Source organism: Columba livia, chromosome 7, assembly GCF_036013475.1.
Source record: "Columba livia isolate bColLiv1 breed racing homer chromosome 7, bColLiv1.pat.W.v2, whole genome shotgun sequence".
Taxonomy (NCBI): Eukaryota; Metazoa; Chordata; class Aves; order Columbiformes; family Columbidae; genus Columba; species Columba livia.
In genome coordinates, this window is record NC_088608.1 from 38,490,821 (window position 1) to 38,511,504 (window position 20,684).

Below are 20,684 nucleotides of genomic sequence, written 5' to 3' on the forward strand. Positions count from 1 at the left end.
TTCATGGTTCAGAAATCAGCAGTGCAGGATTCTGTCGGCACATGACAAGTCCTCATTGCAAATCAGATGCATGCACCAAGAAATTCCTGGGCAATTATAGTGATTACTTCCGCCTTGGGAACAAAAGATGTTAATGGAAGAGCTAAAAAACGCCAGTGATGTGATAATCATATTTGATTTTCAAAGAGGTTATATTCTAAAGCAGATATAAAGAGCAGCTTCATGACTATTCATCTGCCCAAAAGAGAAAGTACAACCGATTGTGACTGATGTGAACAAAGGATCCTTAACGCGCACCCTCGTGTACTGAAGCACAGCCAGTTTAGCTGACAAAAAACCACAGAGCCTCCACAGAAACCATGAGCTATTTGCAATTTCTCATCAAAAGAGTCATTTGTACACCAACACAAACATGCATACTTGCAGACTGACAGGGAGATTCAATGGTCTCTATATTTTCTATGAAACGGAATAGAGGGTACAATTTTAAGGAGAACAGGACTAAACCCATCCCTGTCCATCCTTTACTGTGTGCTACTTCTTTGAGGAACAGATGAGAATATCCCGTGTTAAAGACTGAATGCATTTTGAAACAACTTTGTTGGAGTGAAGCCCTGCCCAGCATGCTTTGGTGCATGCACTGGTAATAAAGAAATTATAACTCCGAAAGCCAAAACTGTGTTTACTCTTCAAAGACTGCCAGGTTTGCAGCTGGAAATAAGATGCATACATGCAGATTTCGTTCTTCCTTTCTTTTCAAAGGGAAACAATTATATCCGAAGCATACATGTATCAAAAATATCAATATATGTGAGTATTATATTTTGCTGCTTTGCAGAATGCCGTAAGATCAAGATCTTAATATAGTTTCTTTGAATACCTCCTACAGAAGTCCTACGTCCAGCAGCAGGAAAAGCTACCACTCAGGACATGTTTATGAATGGTTTTAATCTGGTTCCTTGAAAAGGCAAAGCTTTTAATGATTGTGGACTGGAAAATGCCCATAGTAATCACCGTACTTTTCCTGATAAAATTTTCTTATTGTCTGAAACTACCTAGAGTTGCTTACATCCCAAATATTCCCTATTTATCTACACTTTTGTTCTCAAATTTGTAGAAATTCCCTTGGGCTACTTCCAATTTACTGCAGTGATTTTATTTTATTTACCTATTACCGTCTTGAGACAACTAAGAATGGCAACATCTATAAACTTCAAATTGCTGTACTTACCCTTCAGAGGTCAAATGCAACTCGTCATATTGGAAATAGTTTAGTTCTGATCTGCAGCTTAGTTAATATGAGAAATTTCAATTCCATTCTGTTCTGATATGCGTATTTCCAGACAGCCACAAAATGCTATTTTTGGACTCACGTTAAAGGGGCAACAAGGTGGCTTTACATAAAACTGGGACTCGTTACCCCACAGCCCCATTAACAATGGCGTTTTAATGTACAGTTATTAGATCTCATATTTTTAATTCTCTAGGCAGCAGGATCTTGGCATGAACAGTCACTTAGTTGTTTCTCACCACTGAAAAACAAGTTTGCGTGTTTTACAAGTCAGAACAAAATCACAGCCTCTGAAGTTGTAATCCACCAATCTTCTCTTCCGGCAAAACTTCTCGTGAGCCCAAGGCAAAGGCTCAAGTTTGACAGTCAAATGCAATCACATTAGTTGACTTTGCTCAAAAATAGGACTAAATCTTTTGGTGGTGCTGGAGCAACAGAGCTTGCATCTTCAGGAAGGTGGAAAGTCATGACATGCAGCCTAACATAAAGTGAACTAGCTCTGCTGCAGTATCTTACAGATACCATTGTAATGAAAGTACTGCAGCAATAAGCTCACTGACCACTTGGAAGATGCTCCAGCTCATTAACTTTACCCATCTAACCTGGGAACCATAATGGAGAACAGGTTATAGCTTCCCAATAGCAGGCTCTTGGCTTTAATCTGCCATGAATTTCAATTTTGAAAGACAACAAAAAATCATAGTCAAAATGGTTTTTCTATTGTTTTTGTTCCCTGACTTTGGGGAAGGCAGAAGGAGCGAGCTATACTGAGTTTACTGATCTGGAACTGGTCCTTCCCCAGTAGAAGCAATGGTTTTGCTGTGCCCAAGCAACTTACCCGGGGAGTTCTGTGGCGAAGACACCGGCGAGCCCCTCGGCGACTGGCAATAACTAGGATGAAGTAAGGCATGTGGCGGCACGTATGACATGATCTCCTCCTCAAACAAGCTGGTTGAAAGGAGCAAATAACACATTTATTTGAATAAATGGCATTTCTCACTTTCTAGGAACAAATCTATAGTTTCTAGCCTGCTTTCTCTCCACTATGCACACTTAGAGTGCTACAAAATATTTTATTGCCATGCCCTCAACCAGACCTCGAAAGTTACTAGACAACCCCAGTTGTGTTCTCATTACAAAAGGGTCAACAACCTTAGTCACACTTTCCCGGAAAAAAAGATCCGCCATACTGCACAAAGACCAGGAACAAACATTCTAAGCCTCCGGGATTAAGAATCACATCAGAACTTGCTGGGCGCATTGAATAATAAGCTTGTGGGCATAAAAGTTATTTCCTCATTTTATCTTTACTACTAATACTGTTGCTGAAATGGGTATCACATCCCATCTGCTTAGGTTGGGTTGTTTCATGCCTCACCTATTACTGCTACACAACTTTTCAGAGAAAAACAATAAACATTTTGCAGCCTAATCACTGCATCTGTGTACATAGAGCCTGCATAGTATCTATGTCAGTCTTTTCCAAATATCAACAGAAGCAAATCCAAAAAGAGACAGAATATCTAATATCAGAATGTACCCAATATCAAATGGCAAATTTCAACAATGCAAAAACCGCAATTCCTTTTGCACCAATCTAACAGAAACTGAACATGATGAAAATCAAAAATCTAAGCCCTGAGTTGTAGCTGTCTCAGCTGCAAGTCCAAGGACTGAAGGGGAAATGATGCGGTCCCCAAATCAGCACAGTCCCCACCTAACAGCCCCGGCACGTTCCAGAGGTGCACGGGAAGCAGCTGTGCCCACCTGAGCAACATGACAAGGTCTGCATCGCTGGATAAACGCACCAACCCAGGTGTTCCCTCTGTCCGGATGAACTGGATCTTCTCCCTGGGGAAGCAAAAAAAGGCTTCCAACATATCTTTGGCAAATAAGGCACCGATACACACCACAGTAACAAGAAAAGTACAGGGTACATCATAAAAACCTCTGGGCATTACAGAAGCCATTTTTTTCCCTGCCGCACCATGTCCTTGTGAGCAGCAAAATATTATAACCAAAAACCTAATTTATTCTGAGGAACGATTCTCCTGTTGCCCTCATCTCTTCAATGTGCAGACTGCTGTACAGCAATCCAAATTTAATAACATCAGTCCTCCAAGTTCAGGCTCATTGAACTATGCAAAAACCTGTAGCCACTCCTTTCTTAAAATTTGGAGAAACACTAAAATTCTGATCGATACAAGATTACCTCCAAGGTCATTAGGTCAGGACACAGTAAGAAGACAAGGACAAAACCATCTGTGCCATAGTGCCTCAGTGTCCCAGCTGGGCATGCACTCATTTGCCGTGCCATCCAGCTGGCCTGGCGCATTTTGAAGACATCAGCAAATCTCTTATGCCACTTGTTCTAAACACTTTATTGTAGGTACCTTTATTTGGTAATAACGCATTACCTCTGTTCTTCTAAATCTTATTCACAGAGTAACACAAAGAACTACTTCCCACAGCATTATGAGCATGTTTGAATAGGCTACAAGGCTACAGTCTACTATGTTCCACTGCTGATATTAACGGAAGAAACAAATTCTAATTACCATTTTGTATAGAAATGGAATAGCAGACGTCACCAATTTTATTACCTGAGTGAATGATTCCTAGTAAGATCTGGTTGACGCTCTTGTAGAATTTCAAATATATTGGGCTGCCGCAAAAACGCAACTATCTTGTCATTGTAAGCTGAAAACATCAACAAAAGTATCATGCTGAAACAAGAAGACAGGACTGCATTCCTTCTGAGTTTCAAACAATAATGACAGCAGACTTCACCTTCACAGTTTTAAGTTTAGCAATATAATGTTAATAATTTTTCATGTAAGGCCACCAGTTCTACTATCATTCGGGGAACATGCTTCTTGATCACAAAGCAAATCTGACTGCGACACATTCTTCCCAGTTTTAGCAGTTCTAATGTTGTTAGATATTTCTATTATATTTTATCGCTCACACTGAGTTGAGGTAGAATATTCATTGCTAGACTAAAATTACAGAGACCTTGGTTTTCAGTGTACTGAAATCCATTCTCAATATTAAAGAGGCATCAGAAACACCCCTATCAAATCCTCACTGGTTGTTGAGCCTGGAGTGTGTCTATGGCATGGGGAAGGATTTAAATAGGCAGAGATTTTCAAGTAAACATGCCACAGTACAAAGAGCCACTCAATCAATTGGATGAATTTATCTTGATTTAGCACAACGTGACAGCTGTTGGATTCGATAAGCTAAATTATCTTCTTGGTGGCATGAAAGTCAGTAACTTTGTGTGTATGTAACTGAGAACAGGAGTTAAGCTAGTGACTAATTCCAAGCTGATTAACACTTTCTGGAACCTTGCCAAAACAGATGCTCAGAGATTGTACAAAAATCACTGGGAATAGAGTCCAGTTAGGACACAACTTGGCTTACTGGCTTCCACTCCCCCTCTCACCAGATAGAGTGAGCAAGGAAGGCAGAAGTTTTGCATTATTTGGTTCTGAACAGACATTTTTTAGTATTATTCCTGCAGGTTGTTACTGAACGATTGGGAAATGCTGATGAAGTAATCACAACAAACGCTAACTTCCACCCATCCCAAGCAAATGAAAATCTCAGCAGTGCGCATGGACACAACACCCTCAGTTGTGGAGAACTTCTCTGAGAAGACGCCACACGTGGACATACCCACTGGAACCACATCCTGGTACTGAGCTCTGCTGACTGTGTTAAACGTGCTGGATGGTCTTGGCAAAACTGGCGGTCCCGAATGGCGAGAGTCCTCCCCGACCTGAAAACGCGTGAGGAACCACAATGAGTGCCTCTATTCCAGCAGATGTACTTTGGGATAGAAAAATGAGAACTCACAGGGCCTAAAACGGGACGTCAACACTTCGCTTGATCCCCGTACCCAGTGACCACCACAGCAGGAACCAGCTCTGCTGTGTGACAGTAAACTGGACACCTTCCTGTGTAACCTCATCTGGGTGTTCCTGCTCCATGGGGGGATTGCACTGGATGAGCTTTTGAGGTCCCTTCCAATCCCTGACATTCTGGGATTCTGTGTGGCTGTTCATACAGAGAATCAAAACTGATTGAAAGTTGATTGCCGTTTCCAAGTAACAGTCCCATTCTGAAAAGGGACTAAAAAACCTCAAACTGGCATTCCTTCAGAGGGCCATTTGTACTTCACGGGCATCTTTACCCATATCAAAAGTTCTGAAAATCAAATTCTACTCCTCCATTAACACCTCTGTTACTTCTGTGCATGAATGGAGTTGCCCTAAATTTGAACTGGAAACAAGTTTGTGGCTGAAGCAGAAGGATAAAAGAAGTGAGTTCATATTCCAGCAAGGCAAATGAGTCCAAAACCGGTAAAAATACATTTCCTACAATCATCCAATAAAAATGTTCTGATTTTTTTTGTGTTCACCTTCCAGGATTAAAAAAAATGTTGCATGTGAACATTTTTAGGGTAGAACCACAATGTAAAATTGTTCCTGGTAGCATTTGTGATGTCAAGGCAACTTGTGCCGTGTTCTGTGAGCTAAGGCTGCAGTCACTTCTACAGTCTCGGTCTTTTGTATTTTATCTACGTAAAACATTTTGTTCATCCTCTCTTTCAATCCTGCTGGACCTTTATGTTTAGTTCTCCTTTCTTCTGCCTACATGTAACACTTAGCGTCTGAACTACACTTCAAAGCTCCAGAGATGTCTAAAACATCGAACTACAAAAGATCAAATCATTCTAAACGCTGTATTTAAATCCAGTCTCTGAAATCATGAGGCAGCAAAAGTCCTGAGGTATCTCTCCCAAGATCTTTGTGCTCTCTGATAATACTACATCAGAAAAATGAAAAATTATTTCCTGTAGGCGCTGTGCTGGCAAAGAAATGCCATTATTCATAATACATTATTATTACCAGCTCTGCTTCACACTGCAGTTCAGCTTTAACTAAAAAGGCATTCCTTATACTGGTTAATGTTTGCTTTAGAGCATCTCCCTGTAAAAAATGAGTCAGTGGCTTCAAAACATCCAAGTTTGTGGCAAAGAAAGTATTTGGAGAATTTTTTTCATTAAGTTTTCATCTTTTGTAATAATGTATAGTTCCTTGATGCAATGGTTTACAAACAGGAGAAATAGCTGCAAATATGCAATACTTAAGTCATAAGCACAGAAGAAACAGTGGTGTTCAGATTCATAAACATGCACACAAATTAACATCATTACATCATGAAGCCCACAATGGGAATACTGGATTGAATTGCTATGTTTGAGATTCCTATCTGGAATTATACTTCAAGTTACAACCCCAACAATATCAAGGAAATATTTCTAAAATTACATGTAGAAACATGGTTTGAGGAATTTCCTGTATCTAGATGGAGTGGAAAATTTTGTCAGGTAATCAGCACTGTGTATAATGAATATATGTGATGACTTCCTGCCAGATAAACTACCTTTTTCTTTTCCAGTATTGAGAGCTTCAGTAGCACAGTTGACACGAATCTCCCTGTTCTATATGCAGAGCTTCTGCATGCTGCTCAAAGAAGGATAAACAGCCCTTCTCTGAAAAGCCAACTTACAGCCAACAGCACGGAGGTTAAATACAGTACAACTGAGGCCAAAGTCATGGTACAGACACTTGCTCACAGGTAAAAAGAAGTTGCAACAACAGTATGGAGACCACTGGTGAAAATGTATTTCTCTTTAGAATGTAGAGATGCATTTATCAGGCTGATAAACCTTTTTGAGGTGAGGCTTTTTTATACTTATTTGGAAAGCTGCACATCTAGATGTATATAAACACATGTACTTTTTTTTCCCCTCTTATTTGCAGAGTTACGTCAACACACTTGGCAGACACCGTGCTAGACAACAGTACTTATTTTGACATGGAAAGACGGGGTACAGATACTGGTAATCTGTAACCAGATGCTCTCCTGTGGTTAAATGGGGTTACTGCATATTAAAATAACAGAAACTCATGTCTGATATTTGTCCTCTGAAATCATACATTTCAAAAGCAACGATGGCTAGAAAATAAAATAATAACTATTTGCAGATGAGTACTGTATGGTCACAGAAGAATCACGCTCCTCACAGCATGAAATTGTGAACAGAGTGATGGGAAAGAGGATGATCCTAAGAAGCCAGTGGGTCCCAAAGGAAGAGAAGGGGCAGCTCCCACTCACCTCCCCAGCGCTGTGGCTGCGCTGCCGGGTCAAGTGCTGCCGATGGACCAAGGCGCTCGTGGGCCTGCTGCTCTGCAACGGGAGCCGGGGGTCGATAAACGTGGTGGTGCGGGAGTTGTGATCAACAAAGAAAGCCTGGAGAAGGAGAAAGAATTTACAGCCAACGTTTTGGTTTGGCTTGTTTTGTTTTTTACTGCGTCCAAGGTTAACATCTGTCCAGGATCTAGCGTTCATTCGCTGATGGGAGGCTTTGGAAAAATCTTCCTCCCATTACTGTGGTTTGCATTTCCCTTCAGCAGAAGACACATAACATTTTTCCATCTCACTGGAGGGATGAATTCTTGAATGCCTTATGTCATTCATGTCTATAAAGCCCTTTGAAATTCTCATCTGACAAGCACCATTAGTAGGAAGCTTTACTATGACTGTAAAGAGACTATTTAAATAGTTAATAAAAGTAACCCTGCTGCATTCTCCCTTTTATTTCCTTATAAACATCTAAAAAGCTGATACTAAGTGGCAAAAACATTCCCTTTTGTGAACTATTTACCATATAATTATGATCACAATTGGCTGTATATATATATCAAGTGTACGATCACATCCTGTGATGAACTCTGATTACAAGCCAACAGGCATTTTTGCCATCCTCCTGATAGAAATATGCTAAGTTCACTAACCTCAAAAAAAAATAAAAACATTAAAAAAAGAGAAGTCAGACGGGGACACAAAGATGATGGCAAAAAACCCTCAAACATTTAAACAGGCAACTGGTGAGAAATAACACATGTTGGCTAGTCAGACATTTGCTGAAAGCAAGGTCACAGGAGCATGTATCCTGGAAAATGAAAAACCTCCTACAGTTCTGTCCAATTTGAACCAAAAAGGTTTCTAAGCCCTGAAATTTAAACTTTTTCCAGTGTTAGTGTTGCACTTGGAAACCAGCACTGTTCTATTTCAATGCTCTTTTTTTGTTGGTGGTGGTTTTTTTCAGTTACAGTGCTGGAAAAATGTGGAAGCGGCAAAAAAAAGATGCCTGTTTTGAGCAGGATTGTTATAAGAAAGTGACTTCTGGCTTGAGGAACCGAAGAATCTGGACTAGTAGAGAGGTGGCCGGGGGTTGCGAGACCCACTGCTGTGTCTGCACACCAGGGAGGTACTTGGACCACAATTTCGTAACCAATTCAGTCCTGCGGTGTCAGCAAAAGAAACGTTCTCATCTTCCCCCATCCCGAACCAGTTGTTGCATCCCTCGCCCACCCTTCCCGCCTCCTGCGGGCACAAGTGTTTGTGTGGCCACACACTGAACCCGGCTGGGCAGCTGGGCCAGGATAAAATTACTCTTTTTTTGTCCCTCTCCCTGCTGGTTCCTCTGCCCTCGGTCAGAGGAGAGCAAAACTGGCTCTTGTGGTGGCAACACCAGCTTATAGCATCCATGGAATCATGGTTTCTGACTGCTTGGTACGGCCAGACCAGAGAAAATGCAGTTCTGATGATTGCTATGAAGGTTCGTGGACAAACCACTGTGTCACGCTATAGAGCAACTAAATAACATTATGGACTGTGCTGGAACATATTCCATATGTTCATAGTTCATATTTCCACTTCCCAAGGAAGGAGAAGCATATGGAGGGACGCCAAAGTTGCAAAACCATCACTTGTACCTGTAACCTGTGCCTACGAGCAAGGAATCCCATTAAACAGTAAGAACTCTGTTTTGATCATCTGACATCCAGACAGACACGCAAGTGAAATCCACAGTCCAAAAACTACAAAGTCTGTCCAACAAACACAATTTTAATTGCAATATTGGGGGTGGAACCTCTGTGCAGGTACCTGCCACCAAACTCTTTGAAGTCGCACTTCTCTTTGAGAAATCTAAACATCGTTCTGCATGAGCAGAACCCTCAATTCCCCCCCGCGACAACATCCAAGATGAAGAGCTCAGAGCCACAGGTGCAGGAGTTACCTTGCCCTGATGGTCGTGTTTCATCTCCCAACCTCTTGGCAGCTCCAGCTGCTTGTTGGCGAACATGTTGAGGAAGGCGACCAAGTCCCGGTTGTGCTGGTAGCGCTCGAAATGGTGGGTGTCCCGCCGGACTTTGGTGATCATGTGCTTCAAACACGTGTTATTTGTAAACATGCGGTAGGCACTCTGAAGAAAAAAGAAGGCAAAAGGAATTACTTTTAAAAGGTAAAATTTTTTCTTACTAAGAAATAAATATCTTTATCTATATCTTTATCTATAAAATCTTAAAAGTTATCTCCAATTAAGCCACAACAATATGAAAAAAATGGTCCTTTTTCTGAGGTTTTGAGATAAGTGTTTGATGTTTCTTATTTTGCTTGAGATATACAAAATTTCATAATTGACTCACATCAGCAAAGGGTGAAATACGCTACAGGTACCATTTAAAACACTCGTTCCTAGAACTGCAAAGAATCCTCTAACACTGAAAACTGCTTTAAAAGTAGAGTTTTTATAGGTATTCCCTAATTTCTGGATTAATAGGTCAAATGTAGCCACAGAACGCAGTAATAAAGCTCAGACAGTTTCCTGCAGGACAGAGATACACACGTTTGCAGAACTTAGCACAAACCCACATAAATATTGTTTACACCTACTCATTTTTCCAAAATACCCTGTGACTGCATGTTCATGTGTAATTTATGTAATAAAATTAGAACTGAGAAACAGAGAAAACTCTAAATAAAAAGGGAAAATAAACAGTTAATGTCCTTCCCTGCAAAAAAACCCTGGTTTTTGGGATATTCAAGATAAAGCTGTGCAAGCAAAGCAGAATTATTCAGATACAGACATATATACATATATATCAAAAGCAAACGAATGCTGACCGGTAATTTAAAAAACATTGAATTATTAACAAGTTAGCTTGCAGACAACAAATTATTCATTCCATTACTTCTCTTTACACTATAAAACCTGTGACACAAAGGAAATGAAACATTGAAAAAAACTTATATGAGAAGCTGCACTGAATAACAGGTAAAACAGAAAATATACATTAAGATCTCTTTTTGATCAGTGTGACCTCTAATATATTTTCATACAAAATATCCCAGGGAAAACACATCATCCCATAAGCTGCAACGTGATCTTAAAAAATAAGCCTGATTTTAATTCTCAGAATTGTCTCATCCTCTGCTAAGCACAGCAAGAAAGCTATTGCTTCCATAGACAAATGAGTTTTGTATCATTAGAAAGATGAAGAACAGAGTGAAAAATAATGCCAACTAGCAAGGAATGATGATGGGTGTCTGAATTTATCCAGCTTCCCCATGTACTACTAATATCTTTGAATCACTGAGCAATATGTTTGTACACATGACAGATACATTTATTAGCGTGTATTTATGAAAGCTTCTTATTTGTAGACACTATACTTACAGGGTTAGAATGCAGCACTGTAAAGAACTCCGGGCTGATAAGGAATTTCACAGGGGGGGACTGGAGCAATAACGTCAGTCTGGATCTGGAGGTAGAGTGAGGCAGCACATTCTCTCTTCGAAAATCTAACAGCAAAGTGAGTGACAAAGACTTCCAGTAATAATCATTACCGAAACATCACTGCAAACAACTATATTGGTACTTGAATCACACAAGCAAGAAAAGCACTAGGTATACAATTATTTTAGATTTATTAAGTATTCTTCACATAAGTGTACCTGAATTTCTTCTAACATAGCACTGAAGCTCTTGAAAATATGATGATTTTACTTTAGTAATTTTACTTTAGTAACTTGTTGCTTTTTGTGAACAATCATTAAAAAATAAATCACATCCAATTATTTGAGTTACCAAACATGTGGCTAAGATGCAATAAGGTCCCTGTGGCAAGCCTATATTGCTGTACTGTAACTATATGCAAATAATGTGTTTTTAAAATGCTAACTAATGGATATAAAAGTCACTGTACACTTAAAAACGTTTAATTCCTCCTTAAAAAAAACAAAACCAAACCAATAAATCACTGCCATTAACATAGCCCTGATCCCAATACAGTATTTAAGCACTTTATGTAAGTAGGAAACAGGTTACCAAGGAACTACCTTTCAAGCTTCAACTTTCAGTAACCTTTTGGGTCTTCTCCTAGCAACCATAGAAGCTCACTGATTTTTCAACCATACCAAGAACTGAAAATACATTATGAGTGGTATTTGCTACGATGTTGAAACTCCTCCCCTCAGTTAACTTTGAAAATCTATTTGGATGCACCAAGTTGGGTGGGAGTGTTGATGGAGGCTCTACAAGGGGATCTGGATCAGCTGGATCAATGGGCTGAGCCCAATTGTCTGAGGTTCAACAAGGCCAACTGTTGTAGTGACACATCAGAAAAGTGCAAAGACCTGTGTGCAGAAAGGGTTATGGCACAAAGACCAGATGAAAAACAGACGTCTGTGCCAAAGATCTGCACACAAGGGTCTGGACCTGATTTTAGCAGCTCAAAGACATAGACACTGGTGGTTAGTGTCATACTATCACAAAAAAAAAAGAAAAAAAGAAAAGTAATAATTTTGCAGAAGCGTTGTATGTAAGACAAGCGATGTTTCTGCAATCTCTTCAGTACAGCAGAGTCATAGCTCTATTTAATTTTCTGAAATATTCCTCAGGAAATGCAGCCACCTGAAGACAGCCCTGAGAAGGCCAACAAAAAAAACTGGAGAATTAAAAACAGAAGCCATGAGGAAAAACTAGGAAGTCATGGAATTAAGAATACGTTGTAAGAGAAACAATATGAGTAGACTGTCTAAAAATGGTTAGAGAATGTCCATCAACTGGAGAACATGCTATAAAAACACATGGGATAGCATCTGCCAAGTATAGTTGTGGTACAACTCACCCCATCTATCTTCAGCACAGAGATGAAGCTGATGGCTGCCTAAAATCCTTTCTAGTCCTCTATTCTACCATTTCAAAATGCAGAAGATGATTCAAAATATTTGTAATGCAGACCGTGCAATTTTATACTTTTTCACTGCAAATGTCCTGCCTATATGTCTACCCAGTCGGGTACTGATAGAAAAATGCCCTGAATCTCACACTCATCTCTTCAGCATATTGAACAGGCTGAGCTGTAATGTTCAAAAATGAGACAGCAATGAAAACAAATGGTTTGATTTTGATCCAGACTTTCAGGGGCAGACGTTAGGTTCTGCCTTATGTCAATCTCATTAAATCACCTATGAGATGAGTGCTCCCTTCAGAAGTGGAAAATAAATACATATATATATTTTTTTGTAACCTGCATTAGAATGGTGGAAGTCAGTCTCCTCTCCAGCTCCATCCATGGCATTTGTGTGCTCTTCAGGCCTGTCGTTAGTCATTGTCCTCCGGATGCTCTGGTACCTACAGTTAGAAAACTGGACTTTATATATAGCACATGGGAACTATGATCCAATTCTGGCTCTGAGAGAGCATGCCCATTTCTTCTGCCATGTAGATTAATCTGCATTGACCTCTAATTTCTACATTAATAGCCTTTTGAACTTCTGAAAACCATTATCAGATTTTTTTTTAAATGAACAAAGTTGGAATAGAAAAGCCCTAGAAGCCCACATGCAAATTAAAAGGGACACCCAAATATGATAAAAATAAACACACATGGCCAGCTGCAGTAGCAACTGTGACCCCGTCTCCACAGTTGGTCTTACAATGAGGAATGCAGTTTTGAGGGCACATAATTCACAAAGAACAGGAGTAATTCTTACCGGCGATTCAGCTGTTCCATTTGCTGGATGGAATTTGACCTCTGGAGGATCTGTGGGGCCGGGGGAGCTGTGGGTCGCTGCCACGTTGTTGTCCTATTCACGTGGTCCACGTAAAAAATCCGGCCGTGGCTGTCGATTCGAGCCTCCCAGTCTAAGTAGCAAGAAAACACTGTGAACTACGGAGGGCTTGGGGTTCATTTATTTCTTTATTTTAGCTCTGTCACTTTTGTAGCTGAATCTATTGTTCCAACTTTCTCTTCTATATGATGACTTCAGCACAGAACTTTCTTACGGAACAGATACGAGATTCGGCTTTTCCCTATTTTATCCCCAAAATCACATTTCCCACTGTATCACAGAATCACAGAATCGACTGGGTTGGAAAAGACCTCAGAGATCATCCAGTCCAACCCTTGGTCCAACTCCAGTCCATTGACTAGATCAGGGCACTAAGTGCCATGTCCAATCTCAGTTTACAAACCTCCAGGGACGGTGAGTCCAGCACCTCCCTGGGCAGCCATTCCAATGCCTGACCACTCTCTCTGTAAAGAATTTCTTTCTAATATCCAGCCTAAATTTCCCCTGGCAGAGTTTAAGCCCATGCCCCCTTGTCCTATTGCTGACTGCCTGGGAGAAGAGACCAATCCCCACCTGGCTATAACTTCCCTTCAGGTAGTTCTAGAGAGTGATGAGCTCACCTCTAAGCCTCCTCTTCTCCAGACTAAACAAGCCCAGCTCCCTCAGTCTCTCCCCATAGGCCTTGTAGCTAAAGTTCTGTGGAATCCATATCTAATAATTTCTATTCCTTTTTCTATTTCCCACTAACCAGCAATTGTCCCAGGGGAAAAAAAAAAATCAGAATACTTAAGTCTAATTCTCTTGGACTGAAGTAATTCAAGATCCAATCTCTGAGGCTTATTCCAGTGCAAAAGGCCAATGGATAAGTACCAAAAGCCTTGCAAAGCTTGACACCCAACATTGTTTTTCCCCAGCTAATAGGATTAATAATAAAGTAGATGCCATTGCTCTTCCTGGGTTTACATGTTAAAGGTAAGCAGACCTGCCAGAAAAGATGGACAATTATAACAATCAAATGCCTTGGTATATGAAATGTATGTTCCAGAATTGCCAATTCTGCAAACATCACAGCAAATCTGTCAATTTAGGCTCAGCTAACTGTTGCTTAATATATAGGTTTCTTTTAATTCAACAAGCCTTCACACTGCCTCAAGAAATGCAAGGAAAACACAAACCAGGTATAATTATCATCACACATCCTGATAACTGGCAAACAGAGCACAATGCCTTTTGCAAAACAGCACTAGGCTTTCCGTTTTTCCCCTTGCTTTTAACTTCTCGGCTGTTCATTCTCAGCTCTCACGTTTAAGAAATGTAATGAGATCTCAGTAATGAGATCCTGGCAGCCCAGCCCCCCAGTTGAAGTATGGAGCAGCTCACTTGGTGGGAGAGCCTCGTCCACTCGCTGGTACCGGCTGACGTCCTGACGCACCGATGGCAGCGACCGCAGGGGCTGATGGCCATTGGCTTGAGAACCTGCAATAGAACACCCACAAATTATATTTTCAGTCAATGTGGGGAAGCCCTAGAGTTACCTCTAAAGTGAACAAGACACGCTAAAGCTTCCACAGGACTATGATATTTTAGGTTATATCTAATAGTCATCTATTTTCAGAGGCAAAGCAAGTTACGTCTACAGCTCTGGGTAAGTTATTCCTCTGGGATGTGCTGCAGTCCTGGTCTTGAAAATGTCACCTCTTGGGATGTGTCACACCCACATGTGACCACCAGAGTCCAGAGACAACAGTGTGTGCCAGAGCCATATCCCAGCAAGGGACAAGGACAATGCTCCACCCAGTCACCACAGAACCTGCTGCGAGAGCGGGAGGTGAAACTGCCCCTTGAGCTCCCCTGCAGCAGCCACACTGACTGAAACCTCACAAACAGTTCCAAATGTCTAGAAAATGATGTAAAATAACATACGGACGGTGTTTGAAATAAACACCAAAACTACACTTTGCAAATCAAAGGGTTGCTTATGAAGAGAAGAAATTAATAGATCCCAAAACCAATTGATTAGATCCACTTCAAATCCCGAAGAAACTGAACGGATAATCCATTGTGAAACGTGCTTGGAAACAATCTATCCCCATTTCTACTTCCAGTGATTTTAGTGAGACACAAAATTCTCAACCGTTACAATAATTTTACAATTGGTAAGAGTTTGAGTGTTAACCTGAGTAGCTTACTCCTCTCCTCCCTCGGTCCCGCTGTGTTAGGATGTGTCTGCACAGACAAGGGTCTGGCAAAGGGAACATAAACAGCCTGAAGTGGGACTAAAAAAATTATTCCTTTTTTTTGTTTCCTTCCTTCTGATCACCCATATGTTTTAATGCTAATATATGCATATATTTTCTTTCCCCATAAACATGCTGAAGAAAAGACCCAAATACAAATTTGAGTTTGCATTTCATAGTTTTGGGATTCTTTCCCCCTCCCCATTATCATTCTGATCAGCAAGCAGGGTAATATTGTGGAATTCTTTTCTCCTCTTCATCCTCCTCCTTATTACTTTCTCAGGAATTAAAATATATCCAGTTCAAAATGGATATTTAAGTTTTGATTTTTTGGTAAATCAAAAACCCCAAGAGTCTCTTGAAGCAGGGAATAAATCTCAAAGGAACAACAAAAAAATCTTGGAAGACAATGAAATTGTGAAATGAAGACCTTTACTTTTAGATGCTTATTTTTAAAATGATTTGTATTTGCTGCAGAAAGGTCACTTCAGAAAGTGCCTCCTGCGGTAATTACCTCCAGTAGCTCCTTCAAGCTGTGCCGTGGCCCCCTCGCAAGCCGCTTGGGCTCCTTCGGCTTCTTCATCCTGGGATTGGCTATCAGCAGCAGCCGCCCGCAGGCTTCTTCTTCTCTGCCAGATTTCTTCAGCTTCCTCCTGGTCCTGCAATTCACCTGCCTCAGCCTCCTGTGCCTCCTCCCGCGGGATCAGGACGGCAGGCAGGGAACCAGAAGCACTTGCAGCATCTTGGGTTTGAGCCCCTGGCTCAGCTCCAGCCCCGTCAGCGGCACAGGCTCCCTCTTCCTCCTCCTGAGAGGAAAAGGCTGGAGTCTCAGGAAACCTGGCGCTTTCAAAAGACGAACATCGCATTTCAACCGAGGGACGCCGCACGGTCGCGCTTTCGTTGCAGGAGCTGTCTGCCCCTTCCGCGTCGCTCTCTCCTTCCGGCCGGGTACTCGCCTCGCTGACGCTTTCTGTGCGAGCAGGATCGCTCTGCTCGGTTTCTGATGACATCTGGGAAGGTTCGGACCCTTGATCAATGGATTCTGTTTCGCTGACGCCCCGTCTGGTCCCAGCAGCAGCATCAGCAGCTCCCGTCTCGGCACTGCTGGGAGGCTGCTGCGCCTCCCGAGCGGCGCAGGGCTCGCTGCCCGCCTGCTCTGCCGGCGCTTCGCTTTGGGAACCTTGCAGGCTGTCATCTCCTGCTACCTGTGATGGTGGAGGCTCCAGGGGAGTCTCTTGCTGGTCATCACTTGATGGCAAAGGGGCTTCGGAGGCCGAAACGTTTTCATTCTCTGCAGGCCCTTGCATTACCCGATCTGACGGGTAACTTAAACCATTTCTTTCAACGTTTCTCGTAGCACCATTAAGCATTACTAAACCACCATCGTCTTCCAAGGAAGATGGAAAACCCAAGTCTTGGTGTAGCTCATGCTCCTCTTCATCTGAGTCGATGTGAAGCATAGCATTAAGTCTTGTGTCAGTAGGGAAGCTACTCCTCAGTTTTGGGGAGGCTCCACGTGGACGCTCCCCACAGGCAGACGTCCCGGGCCTGGGATGACTATTGTGTTCTATTGCATCCAGATAGTCATTTAGTGAGTCCTGGCGACCTCTGGAAGGTGATGATCTTGAAGCAACAGAGGTCAAATCATCCTGGTTCGTTTCCAGGGTTGTACTAGTCCTTAAAGAGTGTCTCAGGATTCCTTCTCCAGAAGATTCCTCAAGGACCGGACCATTGGAACACACTGTGGATGTATCGAGATGTCCTGCTGGCATGTCCTCATCATCCGAGGGGCTCCCCAAGTCACCATTTACAGAGTTCACCCCTAACAAAGTGCCAACTGTTTCTGGTGAAGCATCTGCAGAGACACAAAGACTGAATGTGAAACACAACGCAGCAACAGACAGTCATTCTGCTTTTTCTGCATCACCGAAGTGATATAAAACTACACATCTTTCAAGATGTTCGCTTATTTCAGTCAGACAACTAACGGAAGAAAACACAATTAAAACAAAAGAGGCATCCACAGCATTATAGCAGCCACTAGAGAATTTTCTTTGTGTAACTTTACACTATTTTCTAAGACATAAGAAGTTTAAGGGTTGTGAAGTGTGACTTCTAAGGACTCCCATTTGCTTTCAAAAGACAGAGCACTGCCCAGCATCTTGCCAAGTGTCAGTAAAACCAGCCTCAAAACCAAAGAACTAGTTTTCTACCAGTTCTCACCCAAAAGAAGGATTTACACAAAGCCAGTCACTGACACCAGCTGTCATTACACCCTTAGTAACACGCAAACCAGCAGCTGAGATCACACGATGAATCACAAAGTATGTACAGATATCAAACTCTATACGTAATATGTATTTTGAGTTAATTTATAGGACTTCCCGCTGCAAAGAATGTGAATCTACTTAAGCAAAGTTCCTGAGATGGTAATGCATAGAAAAGGACAAGGAAAATAAGCCACCTCATTTGAGAGAGGAGACAGTAACTGGAAAAATATTAATGAGATACAGGACTATGTAAGCACAAAGAAGGGAAGAAGGTTGCATCAAGTTAAAAGATAGGGCAATATCTCACTATCGAAGAGATTATGCCAAGTCTAATGAAGGAGAATCTAAGATCATAAACATGTAAATAAACACATATGAATGTGATGACCCAATATGTCCCAGAAAATGAGAATCATAAGCAGAATCGTTTAAAAATCTGTCTAATAAACCAGGAAAATAATATGACTAGTGTTGGTGTTCTGGAACTACCATCCCCCAAGCAGTACCTGATATATCTAAACTTTTAATCCCAATCGAAAAATCTGTAATAAAGGCATTGTAGAGAAATGAGAAAGTCCACTATCACAGAAAATCCTACACATAGAAACTCTCCCCATACAACTATGTGGAAATCCAGATCCTTGACAAATTCTCACCTTCATGAACAGAAGATGTGATTTCCACTTTGAATTGGAGATATCCACTTACATGATCAGCTGGGAGCCTTCTGCCAAGATTATAGCTGACAACCTGGTCTCTGCAAAAACAAACATACCATTTGGGTTGGTTTTTTTTACAATTTTAACTGGTTTTGGCTTTCTATTATTTTGAATCAGAGGCTTTTATGAGATAAGAGTCAGCATAAGGAAGGTAATTTCTACTAGAATCTTAAAATTAGCCACATACTCTGACTTGTATGGAAAAGCACAACCATGAACAATGGTGTAAAATACCTTTAGTTAACAAATAAAAGAGCCCAAACTATTTTTGACCATCTCCAAATACGGTTCATGCCCCAGCAATTCTTATACATGCCTAAATCTGTTCTTGAGTTGTAAAGAAATCAAACTGCAAAGGATCTGTTTCCCTTAACCTCCTCCTTCCCCTAATCCCAAATATGTTTTATAATTAACAAAAGCCTTCCTTTTTTTAAAACCTTCTGCCCCCTTGTGGTTTTTACTGTATACGAAATACCCAGGTAGTTTCTTCACATTTTGGTTCTCATTCAATAAAGCACTTCTGCATTTCTATTTAGAAAAGCTATTAAGGCTCTGATTTAACTTCAACTATGTTGTTAGAGGGTATTTAATGCAGTGGGACTCAGAGTTAAGTGCTTGTATCAGCTTGAGACCGATCCTAGGCTATCCATTCTTTTAGGCACAGCCAGAATTCGCTGCCCTCAGCATCAGAAATTATTGCTATTTATGTAAAGAAATTTATACTGGTATAAACACCTCTCCCTTACTGGGAGCAGTATGAGTGGCAGACTAAAACAAATGCAAGGTCATGACTGAAATAACCTGCAGCAGCTGGCATTCAAACATTAACTTCTTACATTAACTGTAATGGACAAATAAGTTACAGGTATAGAGGCAAAAATATGCACAAGACTGATTTAATGTCACTTCTAACAGCAGTATGGCAAAGCCAAACTGAATACTTACCTATATTCTTGCTACATGTTTATAATACAGCCCTTCCTTTCCTAAACGATTTGATATATCAAATATCCAGAACTGAAGGATGGAGAAGAAAACAGGAAATGTCTTCCAGAGTATTGGTTTGAAGAAACATAGGCAAGAATTGATGAACACAGCAAATGGGTCTTCAAACAGACTTCACAACACGAGGAATCCCAGAGAAGAAACACATTTTGGGGTTTGGCATGGAGATGAACACCCTCAACGAGGTTTTGAAACCAGCCTGTATCACAGTGCTATTCTGAGTGCCTAGCAGTGTGCAAATTTATTAGAAAAAGGTGCACGCATTAAGAAAGTATTAATTACCCGATGGCATGTCTCTCCAACAGCCTCTGAACTGGTATGGTTAACTTCCCAAGAAAGCGCTTGATGATCGGACGACTCTTGGCAAATTTGTCTTTAACCTCAATCTCCAGGACATCTGTTAGAAGTGCAACAAAAGAATATTTCTGGAAGGAAAGAACATATTTGACACCATATCAATACACCTTTAATCGGAATGTACGTACATAATTACTACTAGCATGCCATGTACACTGAAAGCAATGACAGCAGTTTCCACATGGCAAAATAATGCCAACGTCATTTATTAAGCACTGTATTTTTGTATATGTAACGAGCCTCTCAGGAAGCCCGGACCCTTTCAATGTTCCTTGGAAAGAACTGCTCAGAAAGGAACTGCACGTTCATAGTCTATGTCAGAAAGGAGAAAGCAATGCATCCTAGTGCTGGCTGCAATTCCAAAGCAAAAAGAGAAGGAATCCTTGCTGTGCTCTGCCAGGGTCTATAAGAGTAGCCAGGTCAGCACAGGAGGGAGGAACCACTCTTTGCATTCATTTTTTGCATGCATGACAGAAGTCAAAAGGGCAATGTGTTTACAGTATTTTCAGCAGCAGTGTAACTCAAGGAAGAGAATTTTGTATAGACTTCTGCCCCAAAGTTCACAAATCTCGGCAAGCTCCAACACAACCTTTCTCTGCGCTTGGGGCCTTTCAACAATATGGTGCTAATTTAGAAAAGATTTCTGGATGTCTTGTTTTATCACTCTTCCACCTTGCCCTACACGGGAACACTATCACCATTATTCTCTTCAGCCAAGCATCAATTTTCACGCAGTTGATGAACATGTCACCTTTGAGGTACGTGCTGCTCGGTCAAGTCTGCTTGAAGATGGCCAAGAGATTCGAAA

General features: G+C 41.2%; 1 protein-coding gene across 4 annotated transcripts in view; it reads right to left on the bottom strand.

Annotated features, from left to right (window-relative positions):
- HECW2 (HECT, C2 and WW domain containing E3 ubiquitin protein ligase 2) overlaps positions 1-20,684 on the bottom strand; it is a 126,603-nt gene that overhangs the window by 21,198 nt on the left and 84,721 nt on the right. For all 4 annotated transcript variants that reach the window (XM_021289785.2, XM_065069907.1, XM_021289787.2 and 1 more), the window contains 13 exons: positions 19,802-19,944; positions 18,452-18,552; positions 16,040-17,380; positions 14,669-14,764; positions 13,211-13,361; positions 12,745-12,848; positions 10,890-11,014; positions 9,450-9,635; positions 7,481-7,615; positions 4,973-5,075; positions 3,895-3,991; positions 3,059-3,142; positions 2,130-2,239 (listed from right to left, as the gene is read on the bottom strand). In XM_021289785.2, coding sequence (XP_021145460.2) covers positions 2,130-2,239; positions 3,059-3,142; positions 3,895-3,991; positions 4,973-5,075; positions 7,481-7,615; positions 9,450-9,635; positions 10,890-11,014; positions 12,745-12,848; positions 13,211-13,361; positions 14,669-14,764; positions 16,040-17,380; positions 18,452-18,552; positions 19,802-19,944 — 2,776 coding nt within the window. The remainder of the gene's footprint in view (positions 1-2,129; positions 2,240-3,058; positions 3,143-3,894; positions 3,992-4,972; positions 5,076-7,480; positions 7,616-9,449; positions 9,636-10,889; positions 11,015-12,744; positions 12,849-13,210; positions 13,362-14,668; positions 14,765-16,039; positions 17,381-18,451; positions 18,553-19,801; positions 19,945-20,684) is intronic.